This window comes from Neodiprion pinetum, chromosome 2 (genome assembly GCF_021155775.2).
Source record: "Neodiprion pinetum isolate iyNeoPine1 chromosome 2, iyNeoPine1.2, whole genome shotgun sequence".
Taxonomy (NCBI): Eukaryota; Metazoa; Arthropoda; class Insecta; order Hymenoptera; family Diprionidae; genus Neodiprion; species Neodiprion pinetum.
This window is the reverse complement of record NC_060233.1, coordinates 13,004,815-13,020,272: the sequence shown is the minus strand read 5'-3', so window position 1 is coordinate 13,020,272 and position 15,458 is coordinate 13,004,815. Positions and strand designations below refer to the sequence as shown.

At 36.8% G+C, this 15,458-nt stretch overlaps 1 protein-coding gene across 9 annotated transcripts in view; it reads right to left on the bottom strand.

Moving 5' to 3' along the window:
• LOC124213220 (Kinesin heavy chain 73) overlaps positions 1-15,210 on the bottom strand; it is a 34,044-nt gene extending 18,834 nt beyond the window's left edge. For all 9 annotated transcript variants that reach the window (XM_046614280.2, XM_046614281.2, XM_046614283.2 and 6 more), the window contains exons 1-11: positions 14,923-15,210; positions 10,478-10,568; positions 4,664-4,827; positions 4,264-4,532; positions 3,577-3,824; positions 3,385-3,499; positions 2,329-2,541; positions 1,947-2,210; positions 1,200-1,449; positions 850-992; positions 232-579 (exon numbers count right to left, since the gene is read on the bottom strand). In XM_046614280.2, coding sequence (XP_046470236.1) covers positions 232-579; positions 850-992; positions 1,200-1,449; positions 1,947-2,210; positions 2,329-2,541; positions 3,385-3,499; positions 3,577-3,824; positions 4,264-4,532; positions 4,664-4,827; positions 10,478-10,568; positions 14,923-14,980 — 2,163 coding nt within the window. In that variant the 5' untranslated portion in view covers positions 14,981-15,210. The remainder of the gene's footprint in view (positions 1-231; positions 580-849; positions 993-1,199; positions 1,450-1,946; positions 2,211-2,328; positions 2,542-3,384; positions 3,500-3,576; positions 3,825-4,263; positions 4,533-4,663; positions 4,828-10,477; positions 10,569-14,922) is intronic.
• Positions 15,211-15,458: the final 248 nt, after the last annotated feature.

Below are 15,458 nucleotides of genomic sequence, written 5' to 3'. Positions count from 1 at the left end.
CAATATAGCTCAGTAATTGATAATCTGAGGCGGATTACATCTCAAACACATTTTCTTATTGCCGAATTTGTATGCTTTGACCAATTTCATTGAATAATAGCTTGACGTTATTTTTTATTGGACTGTAACCCTAATGCATCCTTAAATAAACCAAATTATATTTAAAGGGTCTGAAAAATCACTGAAACAGTGAAAATAACCAATCCTACAACCAAAATTAAAACCTCATACCCTTCTGTTGGGGCTCAAATTGTTCGGGGGTATCTGCAAGGTGACGCTGAACTTTGTTTGTTTATCCATTTCTTCAGCCAAGAAGTTCGCCTCTTGTACCAACGAGTTTGCTCTCAGGATGTCAGCTTTCAACTGGCCAAGACTGCGCTTGAACATTTCATCACGTTCCTGAGCCCACTTTTCGACCCGCATCTGCGTAGTTGGAGTGCAAGCTGGCAACTTGCCGCCTTGACTTCCACGTAGCGGATCATAGGGAACATAAGGCGAATATGGTGTTGATGGTGACAGAATGTTACGAAGCTGTTGGAATTGCCGCTCGTATTCTTGCCGCTGCTTCTCCAGAGCGACCTGTGCAAGCCGAAAGTAAAAAATTGAATCAACAGAGAATCAATAGAAGATTGCACTCCTCCAACATTTTATCTAAATCTAGTCCATATTTTATTATAAAACGGCGAATTTTTTTTCCACCTTCTTTTTATAAGCTGAATGGGAATTTTGATGACAATAAATCACAGAATTTACAGGTGAGATTAATCTGAAATAATTCATGGATTAAACAATTTTTTCATAGTTCCAATAACACATGATTAATTTTCTGTTTCACGATAAATTATTTACCTGCTTATCTTCTTCGTGCTGTTTTTCAAGTCTGGCAATCGCGGTTTGGATTGGATCGTTAGACAATTCGTTCAGCATAAGTTCTTCTCGGGCAAAATTATAGTCTATAGTCTGCGCTGGTGTTTGAGGCTCACTGCTAACAGCTGAAAAAAACAGTTGCAATTTATGATTTTACAAAATTATAGCAGTTCTTGGATATTTATAGTCAAAAAATAAAAATTCAATGAAAATTATCAGCGCTATGGAAATAACTATGCACAGTGTAATAGTAATACACGGTAGCAATAACAACAGCAACAATGTGACAGTAAATAAAAAAATAACAACAATGAGAATAATAATTTAGGAACCTGTAGCGCTTCTGGGACAGTTTACTCTGAAGAAATGATGATTTCCCCAGACGATTCTATCGCCATGATGCAACGGAGTTCTATCGGTAACCTGACTGCCATTTATGAAACATCTAGCCCCGGTCAACGGGGTCATGTAAAGGCCTGACTCTTCGATAGTTATGACACAGTGTTCAGGCTGAATTCCCAATCCGTGAAGTTGAATGTCTTGAGGTATTGCTGCTGATCTACCGCCGACTAATGTTCGTTCCTAGACACAATAAAGTGAAATATTTTGATTAGTCAGTTTCCTTAACACCGGTATTCTAAAGTACATGATTGATCGGAATATTAGACTTGTAAGACTTGATGAAATTTTTTGTGAGCATTCCAGAATTACGTAATTTTAGTGAAAATGAATAATGTTTCAACTAGTGAAATTGTATGATTATGTTGCTTTTTTTCTAGTTTTGCCATGATTTTCAAGATGATTGTGAGCAACGTAAAATACGAATAATAATCAGAAATTTTGTTCATTTGCTCGGAAGTTACACTATTATAGAAAATTCATGCCAAATTTGAAGAAGTTCTAAAAAGGGCTATGACTCGAGACAAACACTTTTACTTATTGTAGCTCTGCATAATGAAAACGAAATAGCACAGATTCCAAATTTTATTCAACTATACTCTGGAATACGAGTAATTTGATGAAAATCTGCAGGCTTTTTTTAAAAAAGATTCAAATTTTAATGTGTGAAATTGACGCACCTTGAGGTAGTATACCAGCAACTCGTTCAAGCTGGGATCGGCGTTGAGGTTTACTAAATAATATTTGCTTTTCTCAACTTGAATCCCCGATGCCTGTACGCTGATTCCCATTTTTTCGAGAGCCTGCTGCCTTTCGTGCTGTAGTTTCTCAGTCTTAACCAACTTCTCTTCCCACGTCTGGGACATCGCCTTCATCAGACGCTCAGACTCGGACAATTTTTCAGTTATATCGGTACGCTGCTGACCGACGACGGATCCGTGACCCTGAGTAAAAATTTTCTTCCATTTTTTACCCTTCTTTTTTTTTCATCTATCATAATTAATCTTAAAAAATCGAGTTAAAGAAAAGAAGAAATCGACTTGAAATGAATAAAATTCACACCGTAGCGTGCAGCAGCATTTCCTTCAATGCTTCAACCTCCTGTCTAAGTTCCCTGATTATTCTGGCATTTGGATCCTCATTGACAACAGCATGGTTCACTATTTTCTTAGCCCTATCCGCGTATCTCAGCGTTGACAATGTCTCCTCGTAGTTGTCAGCTGCAGGTGAGATTGTTGCAACCATCACAGTCTTACTATTTCCTCCGAGATTGTCCTGCTCATAGTTTTGTCGTTATTCAAGTTATTCAATCAAACATATAAGTATGTATGTACGTGTTTTTTTGCAAATTTCTGATTTGAGCGATATTGCAGATAAGTCGAAAAGAATATTTCACAGTTATTGAGATAAAAATTTGATGCAAATTCAAAGAAAATATAAATAATCATGTTCTACGAATTATTTCAAATGAATAAAGCAATTGATTTTTTGGAAATATTGACAGTTTCCACATTGATATAACAAACGTCATTAACTGAGCGGAAAAATCAAATAAACGAAAAGTGGGTAATTCAATATTAAATTTAAATAAAGAACGTTTAGATATCGGTAACTTCAAGATAGTTACTAAATTTCATTTGATGTCCACTCTCAATGGATCAAAGCTCATTTTGTTCGTCAATTGATCATCTACAGATTACGTGTAATGAATTTTAAATAACTATAATATGTATTTTAATAAAGGATAAGTTTGTGAATTATAATCGATAACAATTTCATATACGTTTTTGCAAGAAAATAAGGAGCGATAATAAAATTCATCTTAAATGGTTTTCAGAATATGTATTGACTAACAAAATCATCTTTAATTCATTAAATTAAGATGAACGGAGCATTTTTGGTGGAAAAAAAATTATATAATAATATCATCCTTCTAAAACAATTGACAATAGATGTCTATTTTAGTCAACCTTAATGAGTTCCAAAATTGTTTCTGATTAAAAGGTCGTCTTGAATAAATTCGAATTGACTGACTATAGTCACACCTTCTGAACTTCCGATTTGCCTTTTTAAATGCAATTCCGAAATTTAAGTAAAATTGCTGATCCTTCAACTTGCCTTAAGTAACCATGTAAGTACCGAGTCTCTGTAAGGTACAAACTTGTCCTTATTCTTGCTGCTTGAGCTCTGATCAGCTAGTTTTGATATTACTAGGCCTAGTGTGGTTAGTGACCTGGAACGGATTTGAAAATTGTATTATTTGACGAATGTGTTATTTTGCTGCAGCAGTGATAACTTCGGGATACCAACTTGTTAATATTGCTTCCTTCCTTAAGCCTATCGCCTACGGCACCAGTTTTGACGGCTCTTTCACTGCCCGCCAGATCTACGAGCGACATGCGAGAAACTTTTTCCCCACTTACTCCGCTCTTGTTGTCGGTCAGAGTCTGAGTTAGTATTACAGAGAACACTGCGTGCGAGCGAGAACTTTCGGAATTCATATTCGTCGCTGCTACTGTTCGAGATTTATTTCCTTCCGCCATTAGATTGTCTATGTCCTGAAATCACAAATCAAACACAATTTAGAGAATAATGGAAAAGTTAGTTGAAAGTTCGAATGTTGTATCCGACTTTGGAAAGGATGGTGGACAAGTCAATTCAAATTTCAAATATCGTATTCCATTGTTTCAGAAATAACAAGCCAAATAAATTTTCGAATATAAAATTAGATTATTTCGGGAATAACGGACAGGTGAATTTAAATTTCGAATATTGTATTCGATAGTTTGCGAAATGACACACAAGTCATTACAAATTTGAGAAATCTGAGGTCTGTTTGATGAATTTAACGGAAAAGTCAGTTCAAATTTCGCACTGCATATAACGTTCTATTCTTTAAGAAATAATGAAGGCCAATTACTTCAATTTTTTTTACTAAGAATATAAATTTTGTCACAATGATAAATTTGTAACTTTGTAAATAAAAAAATGTGAAACCTGAAAGGCTGTAACGGCAAGTTGACTCAGCCCGTCGACGTACGGTCCTAAAACGTTGTGTTCTCTGACTTTGAGCGACTGTTTATTTTGTTTGGGGTCCAACAAGTCGTGCACTTTTTCGTTGTATATTTCCATGTAAGAAACTTCAACTTTGTAACTCAGTTCGGAACTTTGCTGTTTCGCAATCATGTCGAAAAGATTGTCGCACAGCCTGGGAATAATACCCTTGTTGTCCCCGCTACCCATCATTGTATAAGATTTCCCTGAACCTGTAGAAAAAAGTTGAAATTGATTCTCAACAGTGTTTTAATCCATAAAAGTAGAACGTACAAATCATACTGTATTATTTTCCGCAAAAACAATTAACAAATGAATTATATCGATCATATTCTCAAGTTACCAGTTTGTCCATATGCAAAAATGCACGCGTTGTAGCCCTGAAACGCGTTGTCAAGGATGTCCCGACCCAACGCATTAAAAACGACTTCTTGACTAGCAAAAAGATCAGAGCCTGGTTCCAGCGAGAAGAAACAGTGATCAAAAGCAAAAGTTTTCGGTTTGTTCCTGAAAAAAGGCATGAATGAAGAAAAAAGTCCGTCAATATAATATTATTTACAGCATATAATTTTCGTATGACCGAATTACGGAATCGAAATTTTCGAATTCCTTCGACAAACTAATTAAGTGATAGTTCAATCCATTTTTAATTAGCTCACAATGGATTTCAATTTTGAGTTTTGAACACATTTGAATTTTAAATAATTACCGACCCTCTACTATCGTAACCGTTCATAAAAATCGTTGAGCAATCTCGAGTGAACTACCTCAAGCTTTGAATATTAAATTACATAAGGTAAACTTATTATTGCTAGTAATTCGCAGCGCAGCAGGAAGGAGCGAATGAGTCTCGACGAAACGACTGAGAACCTTAACTGTATGATGAAATTCCTCGAGAGGCAAAGAGAGTAAATTTTGGGCAAACCCTCCAATTCCCCCCTCTTGTGCCCAGACACAACGCCGCGAAAACGTTGCTCTAGTTTCTAATTAAGGATCAACCCTTGGTGAAACGGCACCTGCAGCCTTAGCCGCCATTGCCGAGAACGATCGTCCGCCTGATTCAACTAAATCAGGCCTAAAATGTTTCTTCCCTTCGGATTAAGGCGCTTTCAATGAATAAATTGACGGAAATCGTTATATCAACCCGGGTATGAGGCTGTGAAAAATGTCGACACTAAATTCTTCGTTATAAACATAAAAATTCATTAAAAGAATTTATTAAATGACTCGCTCGAGCCGTTGTTCCGGAATTAATGATTGTTTTGCAATTTAAACAGTCACCATATTCTAAACGGAAGTAGAAGGCAAATATTGTTACAAGTGACGGAACAAAATCTTTAAAGCTACGCACGTTGATGCACTCGAAGAGTAAGAAGCTGATGGGATATTTATAGAAAGATAAATTTTACTGCAGCAGGCCTACCCCCTTAGATTAGAGAGTACATAACGATTAGGGAGTATAAAGATAAAGCATTACTAATTATACTGTGTACCGTATTTAAAGCGAATAAAAGAGAGCCTCACTAAATCTAAATATTACACAAACAGCAATACACGAGGAAGGGGTGAAACGTGGATAATGAATCGTGGGTCAGAATTACGGGGTGAAAGAAGGCAACGTTTTCGGGTGAACAAGTGGCGGCCTTGGCCCACAAAGTAGCATTTATTGGTAGGAGCTTAACTCGAGTCAGCAGGGTTAAAGAAAACAAACCCTAACCGCGGCGTTACGCAATCCGACGTGAGGGCGTTGAAGAACTTTATTATATACTTCCTTTCAGAAGAGAAATTTTTTTTTTTAAGAAATAACTCAACGACCAACCGTTAAAAAAATACACAACATACCTATTTATCACATCAGCAAAGCAAAATTTATTGCTGATTAAATTTAAATGTCAGAGACGTTTTGAACTACTCCTTTTTCCCGCCATTCTCGTTACGTCACTGTTCAGCATGTAACCTGACCTCACCTTGCGCCAATATTTTACGAGGTTGAAATGAGTAACGTTAGCCTTAGACAACATTGGGGAAAATCACTATTTTCTTGATTTAACAAGGATTTTGAAGGGACTAAGATTTCGAAATACGAGTGTTTTGTTTTACATATTACGGTTTACTGAACTTCAGACAATGCCAAAATAGCGAAATAACGGTTTTTCCTCAGCATGAATCGTTACGATAACGTTACTAACTTCAATATGATAGTATTCTACCCTACAAAACCACAATTTTGCCATTAATATCACGATGGAATATTGAATAATGCGTTTCAGCTCTTGTTATTTTATATGCACATTGAATCATTTTTATTCATAAGTCAAACACGTACAAACTTTGTCGCGTGATCTACGTCGACTCCAATAAATATATTCCAAAACAAAATCACAAAAATAACTACACTATCATTATCGTATTTACAGGAATTTGAACGATAAGATAATACGATATTCGCAAACGTTTTGAATGCAATGAACGCTACCGCAAATTGTGCGAGGTAAAATTTTGCGGTAAAGGAATGTACATATATCATATAATGTATATGTATGTATGTATGTAGGTGGGTAAAACGTGCAGAACACAATTTGTATGTATGAAGTATAATACACTTAATCCACGTCGTTGAAAATATTATATCATGATTCGTATGCGTGTATATCCGTATGATTACATTATACTTGCGAAAGAAAAGGTAAGACCACGAAAGCGTGCAAAGTGCTGCGCGGCAGTTTGAACGGAAAAAAGGCTCCACGTAATATTACCCCCAAGAATTTGTATAGTAAAAAAAAATTCAGGCCTCAGCAGAAAAGTCGAAAAAAACTTCAACTTTACCCTACGGACCTGGTGGTCCCTCGTGTATTTTATTACGGTCTCATGCAAGAGGCAAATATTGGAGAGATATAATCATACGTCACGTGTGGTTTGTCTTTTAAAGATGTTGTATTACATTTCATTTTCATTATTACCTTTGTTATTTTTGATATTATAATTATTATCTCTAACAGTCGTTGCGATGGGGAAGGGAATGGGCAAACAGAAAGGGACTAAAAGTGAAAAGAGTGCAAGAGAAAATGTCGCGTGCTATCCAGCACGAATTCGTGATTAAATGGACTTTGCGTTTGTATCCGATACACGGTGTATCATACCTTATATACCTGAAAATCCCTGAAAGGTTTCGGAGTTCATGCGAATTATTATACCTGACGACTTTTCTATAATTTGTACTTTACATGTATACCAGTATACACTAGGGGTGTTCGGTATTTCGGTACTTAGAAAATTTTAGAATAGTGTCTATGAACAATATAACACCGAAATATCGACAACGTTCATATTCCTGATCATAATATTAATGCAGCTTTGCTCACGTGAATTTGCTTGATAGGATGAAGCCAAGATATTTGATCAGCAGTGACATGTCTTGATATTTCGATGACCATTGGATATCAGAAATTCATTTTATTCCGGTAATCTAGATTTTTTTGTGGTTGAAACTACGGTTTATACCGAAATAAAAACAGTATTTCGGTTTTTACAGAAACAACTGTATTTTAATATACCGAATGTACAGATTAACAAGCGGCTTTAGGCTGGCCATGAGCCAGCCCTCGAACTTTCCGTTCTCACACTGCAGGTTTCAAGAGCACACAAAAAATAATGATAATATCCAATTCAAACTACGAACTACAAATTCGGATTCGTAATTAACGATTGAAAAGCCCTCAAGTATCAGATTACATGAAAATATGACGATTTTTTATTTTGCAGTACTATAATGAATCCGCCATTACTAATTTTTGAAGTCTGACCTTGGATTCGTTATCGGTGACCCAAACAATCTCCGACTACTAATTTCTACGAAAATCGGAATATGTTTAGATTATTTTTGCATCATATTGGATTCGCCATTTTGGATTTCGCAAATCTGACCTCAGATTCGTGATCAATCACCCAACAAACCTTCGAGTATCAATTTTCATAAAAGTCCAAATGTTTTTAGTTTTTTTCAGCATATCATGAATAAGCCAAATTTAAATTTTGCAAATTTGACTCTAGATCCGTGATCAGCGACACAAACAACCTAACGCTACCAATTTTCCTTCAAATCCATTCATCCGTTTTCAAGATATCATTTTTATTTCATTCTTTCGAATTCTGTTACTTAAATAATTCAAAAAATACGGAACTAATTAAAGCCAAATGTAATCAGATCTAAGTTTGGAAAAGTCACTTTTATTGAGATAAAAATCATTGAAATCCGGTATCTCGTTCTCGCGATATCGCCGAAAAAAAAAACGGATCACACAAACACACGCGCGCTCGCGCGCGTCTATCCGAAAATGTTCGGAGGTGATTCTCTAGATCGCTAAATGTCGAGATCTAGTGAAAACTTGACTTTTCATTTTCGGGATGATTACAATAACTTCCTTTTTACTTTGAAAACAGGGAAACGGTAAGATAAAAGATTCTTTCTGAAAACCAGCAGCAAATTTTCGATACCGAACAGCCCTATATATTTAAATGTATTCAGTAGCTTATTGGATTCGGACAATCCTATAATCTGAAATTCCAGACAACGTAGAATACAAAAAAAAAGAATATAAAGATAAAAATTTTATTTTCATAGAAAAAAGAAACCGTAATAAATATATATGAAGATGCTACAGGTGGGTTAAAGTCACCTAATAATAATAATAACAATACTAAATTACGTAATAATAATAATAATAGTAGCAGATTTATGGCATTTGAATGGCGAATATAATGGAATTTGAGATCGCGTTATATGCAGAAAAAAGTATAATAAATTGCATGGTAAGACAGAGAGTCAGCTCAAGGCAAATAGAAGAAAGAAAAGAAGTGAAAAAAATTACTACTATAGTTGAACTCTCGCGCGGTGCATGATGACTCACAAAGAGTTAGTTCATACATCGAGCTCGCTGCTGAAATGCTGTGAGACTTGTTTGTTTGCTTATTCGTTGTTCACTGAGTGTCGAAAATTATGTGGATCGACGAGAGAAACTAAGAAACGATGTATGTAAGCAAGCTGATGAAGACGAGTTAAGGTTTCTTAAAAATTGGAATTTCTAAAAATAGACCAATAACAGAATGATTTGAAATCATTTGTAGAAAGAAGAAAGGGTGAGTTTTCTGGAGAAAAAAAAAGGAATGCGATAGTTATTTTTAAACGAGATAATAGTCGACCCGCCTATAAACCCAAACCACGGAACAAATGGCTGAATTTCAGATTGTGCGATTTTTAGTTTCGCAACTGTTGTTGGTTTGTGCCAATTTTACTTCAGAACAAGAACAATTTGGTGCCAAATAACTTGCGGCTATAAAATATTCATGCCACAGCCCTTACAATTAGAAAAAATCATGTTTCATATATACATAAGTATAGTGGGCAAATCTGCAACAGATCCGGTGGTCGACGGACCTGATCGTAATTCAAGATTCCAGCCTTACCGACACCGTTATAGTGAGATCATCGATCGTATAGATCGAGTCGGTCATTACGTTGCAATTACTAGGATAGCGGAAAAAACTCTGTAAGTACACAGTGACAAATGACGATCAATCAATCAATCAATTCAGCATTCATGGTTCCGATCAAACGTATCGTATGTTTTTATATAACGCATAAATGAATTGCAGGTACACATGTTGATTCGCTGATGATGTACAATACGCGATTCGGGTGGCTATATTGAATTTGAACTACGCGACCACCTGATCGCTACCTTCGTGATCTGTGATCGAGGTCGGAGTGTAAGTTCGTTCGGCGGCCATTGTGCAAACGGCGAGGCTTAACCCTCCGCGTCATTCGTGACGTAACGGATCGATATTCTACTACACCGAGAATTCTAGCTTCTCGAAGGCTGTTCTTACACATATAGGTGTCTATTATATACTGACATATTATTTCCCATTATTAAGTACCTGATTTATTTCACCTACAACAAACAGTGTTCTCATAACATCAAATATTCAAATTCCGTCGTTCGAAACTACCTTCAAGTTGCTGATATTCTCAGAGGTTTGCATTTGAATTTTTCAACGCTCACCTGTGAAGACAACCTCACACTGATGATTTTACTTAATATGTCAAGTCGATGACGTGTGACACGAAATGCCCGCACAACATAGAGGCATGACTCACCGGTCGATTTTGTCCTGCAGTGAAGTTGGATGTTGGAGGATCGTCTGGTCCTTCGTCATCTCGACGACGCACTGAGTTCCCAGTTCGATTTCTGTGTGAAAATTATAGAAACAAAATCAATCATTTAATATTGTTGCATGGACGATTATACACGAACAGGCATTCTTAACCAATTAAATTTTAACAAGTAGTCAAAATACAGAATTCAACAAACTTCGCTTCGCCACGTCATTTTGCATCATGCATAATTATAAGTTCGATGACTATTCCTTACAGCTTCAAATTCGAACATGTGAAAATATATTTGTTTTTTTTTCTGTCCAGAAAAGTACACAACACAAAACGATTGTTAATGCCTGGTATGGAAATATTTTGTTACGTTATTGTTATTAGTATTGTTGTTGCTGTCTGATGCAAGTCGGTTTCTCCCTCCTTTTATAGTAACTAGGGGTATAATATACTTCAGTACATATATAGATACGAGCTTCACACTTTCTTTCACATGCTGAGCGTACCTCCAAGCAAGCATGAGATCACCCGGAATAAGAAAAATGTATCAGATGCCCACAATAATACCAGTATCAAAGTTGTAAGATAATCGTTCGCGGGTTACACGGATACATCGTCACTAGCAATTTTTCCATAATACAAGGAAATACAGTTCATACATTAGGTAAACGAAACTGGTTTCAAATTAGGAAAAGGACTTTTTTTAAAACAGAATAAATAAACCTCTTTTGAACAACTTAACTATACTCGTTGACTGCACTCAATATTCACTATGCTAAAATTATAATAAACTAATATAAAAAATAATGATTAGTTCAGTCAGCAAGTCAGATATTATGTATCCTATACCTTCAAAGTATAAATGATTCGATGTATGATATATCAATCGCATTTACCGTATCAGAGCAAGACGAAACAATTTCTTGAACATTAACATTTAACTTTCTACGTGTGAGGGAAAATGAAAGGAAACAAAAAAAACATGCATAAATACCAATCGTGACTCATATTGTTCTTTTATTGATCCAACTATAATAAACATAATTCAAACTAACGAAACGTATCGATTTAGTGCAGCATTTTCACGACGTCTCAACAAGAACACAATAGAAAGGCATATACCTACGTATTCATTGACTGAACTCTACTCATCGCTAAAAGGATGCAACAGCATAGTTCTACATTTACCGACCGAGTCATGTCATTCTCACTTTCCGCTAATTGTAAATTTAAGTGAACTAAGTAGGTGCTGACTAATCGAAATTGGTTTGAATTTTGATAAACATTGATTCCGTTTTTTTTCTCCAATGATTCTAACAAATTTTCGCTTCATTCAAATGCCGAATGATTGAGTCACCTAATTAGTTATCGTCTTCGCTGCTTTATCGCATTTCGTTAATTCGACAAATTTTTTTGCTTCGTTCAACAATTCGTCCCATGGATATTGATTGTGAAGTTCGAATCTTACAGACGCTGAGACTGAATTCTCGTTTCAATGTTATGCCTTTGATAATTGAGATCGATAAGCGTTTTATGGAAATCCAAGATTTGTCATCACTGCGCTGCAGAGTGAGGATAATGCACGTGAACTAACCGACTAATGGATTCTGATCGAATGATTCAGTTGTCTCGTTTTATTCACTTATCAATGGACTCAAGCCCGAGATCACGATAACAAAACGTATCAGTATTTCCGATGTTATTTCGAGTTCAAAAAAACATGCGATATTGTATAATAACGTGAAACTAGTACATTCAGAGAAAAATTTATATTCCGTTTCACGACTGACAAGAATATATATACTGCGAAAGCTTGAATCATGATAGAAAGTTCTTGCACCAGGCATTCTTAAAATGTTTATACGAGTAAATCCCGTTACGGATTTGACGGGACTACTTTTGGGCCAATAGGCTGTGTTGATTTTTACCAGGACCCACGCACGTATTCCGTAAATCAACCGCCGTGATGATAAAGAACCTTATTTCGGTGCAAAGCCTGCGCTTCAGGTCTTATATCAAAATAACCTTTATCTATCACTGGTAATATTATCAGTCACTGAACAACTACTTCAGGTTCTCAAAGTCATGAATGATCAAGGAAATAAACGCCAAAATTATAGTTGTAATTTCTCAGATACCAGGTGCTGCCCAAGATAACAAAATATCACTCGATAAAACTGAAGATTATGTAGTCGATTATGTGATCTAATTTTCACGAATTTGACAAAAACCAACGTCAAATTTGGTCAATTAAGAAAATTTTATTGTGACTCTGTATACAATGTGATTAAAAAGAATCGATTTTCTGCCCACCTTTTTTGAATTCTTAAACTGAGAAGATCAACCATTTTTCCCTTGCATATAAATTCAGACTGTATACTATAACTGTAATAAAAAGTAATCTTGCTGCACTTGAATCTGACGTTATCTGTTTTGAAACACCTTGTGATATATACAAATCGCGTTGCAGGGTCAGAGTACAGAGCTTATATACTGTGTTGTTACGTAGATATGTGGGTATCCGTGTGTGTGTATGTATATATGGGGATACAAAAGCGGCTATACAGGCAGGGCAGGTAGTTTCGATTCATCAGGTTAGCGCAATTTATTTATTTTTACGTAAACAGTTTACCGCGCCGACATTGAATCACTCATTGTAAAGGCTGGAACAACGTGTCGTCGGTTGCTTGGTCAGTGGCCTTCGGAAGGCAGGTGAAGTGATAATCAGATGTCGCGGTGTATTTATTATACACCATCTATGCCGGACGGAGGAGCCGCGGGGCCTCAGACAGTCCGCGAATCGTTAAATTCGCATTTTTGACTATTTCATATTTATTTTACACGCTGACAAGGAGTGTATAATGCTCTCGATAAAGCCTCTAGATGATTGATTCTGCTGAAACTTCTAGGGTCATTTCCTTGGTCTAAAATACGAAGCCTGTGATTTGAACTTTCGTCTAATAGGCCCTTCTTCACGTTAGTCACAATCGATTATATCAGCAGTTTACTTGTTATATGTTGTTGTCTTAAATATTAATTTTCATTGCGCTTTCATGAACCTTCAAAGCGATAGTATTCCACCACAAATCAAGTGCGAACTAATATATTATGTCAGAGTCGTAGTGAAGTAACTGTGAATTTTTAAAAACCTGATCCAAATTTTAAAAGAAGATTAGTACATCTTTTAGGCCAGAAAAACATCCTTAGAAGTTTCAGCAGAATCCATGACCTGGAGGTGTGATACTCTTCTCGTAAATTGAAGTTTGTGACATTGACCAAACGAAACACAACCGAAATTAGAATATTTAACAACATTAAGATTAGTTTGTAAGAGTTAAGGAATTGAAAACGATTCATTTCGGTTTATTCAGAACCAAATTTATGGTTTACCTAACATAACTGAGAATTCAAAAGTTTGGTACAATTGCGATTTTCAATTATTTTCGCTTATTTGTTCACGTTGCACATGGCTCCGTTGTGCTGAACTCTTTCTATCATAAATTCGAATTGAAATGCTCGCAGACGTCTATTCTAAAGGCGGTTTTTTATCATTATTTTTGTAGTATGACCGTTGTCATTGTGCTCGAGGGCTGGAAGAGCACTCTGAAGTTGTCCGGACTGTTGAAGCATTTCGAACTGTTCAAAACACGAATCATTACGCTATTGTTTCGAGCAGTCCGATCGGCATGAAACAGACAAATCGACTAGAATTGCCTACTACCGAGAGCTATGTTCGTTGAAGATAACCAAAAAAAAAGGACAAAGCCAGGCGGGTGACAGAAAGTAGGCCTGACGTCCGTAGACTCATGGATGAATATAATAACTCATCGAAACGTTACGACGCGAATCGCGTGCGTAAAAAATACGCTTTCAACCAGCACCACGCGTCAGATCGGTGTTTTTTCTCTTCTGCGTGAAGTACAGAGGCCGATATAAAGATACAGGGGAAAGCGGTAGCGATTAGTGAATGTGGTTGTGGCTGTTTGCAGTTATTTGTAATCACAAGTGAACGAAGTTTGAAGCGCCGATATAGATAATGTTAGGTTCAAGTTGTGTGTGCGCAAAATAAATATTGTAGGTTGAAATTACGAGGCCTGGATTTCTCGCTCCACACAACAGATCGAACGGAAATGTTCAGTTCAGAACTCAGCTATGCTATGTGGAAAACAATAATTGTCAATCTCCTGGCGATGCCAGTTTCGTCGGTTTAGGATGCGAAATCAATGATATACTTCTCGGAAAGTATCTACGGCGCTGGCGGAGAACCGTCGCCGCCGCCGCCGCCGCGCGCTGCCCGATTGTACAGCGAACCAGTATTTGATTCAGCAGGTTAACGTGGATTTTAATGGATCTTTAACGTCGCGGATTACCGACGCTGCAATTGCAAAATCTGTGGACGAACGTCGCTGCAAATTCTGTTGTATCTTTTTACCAACCTCGGCGATTGAACGGGCGAACCCGAACGGCGACCTTTATTTTATCCGTAGAAGACATGTTTCAGCAGCACCGTTTTTTTTTTTTTTTTATTTTATAGGGCACGGAACACCGGGACGAACGGATTTGATTCTATTTACACTTGTTAAATGTTCACCGCACTCTCGACGATCCACTACATCATTATCAACCCATTTCGCGACTCTCTCTGCATCTTTACCATTCTTTCACTTAGACACCTCACCGTCCCTACGTCGACGACACATCTCGCCATATTGCTTCGCTTGCCACCCCCGGAGTTTCGGTTTTCGTCGGCCGCGGCTCTGCCTGTTCGACTCCCCTCCCGCGAGGCTCGTGACCAATATACGTCGAGCAATACGAAATGAACGTTCTGTCAGTTCTGTTACAGGTTCTGTGGGATTGTAGATCAGATTGGATCATTCATGCTCCGAGAGTATATAAAAATGCTTCCTTTACCGACTGAGTCTTTTTCTTACACTATGATGGGTACATCTAAATATTTTAAGATTACATCCGT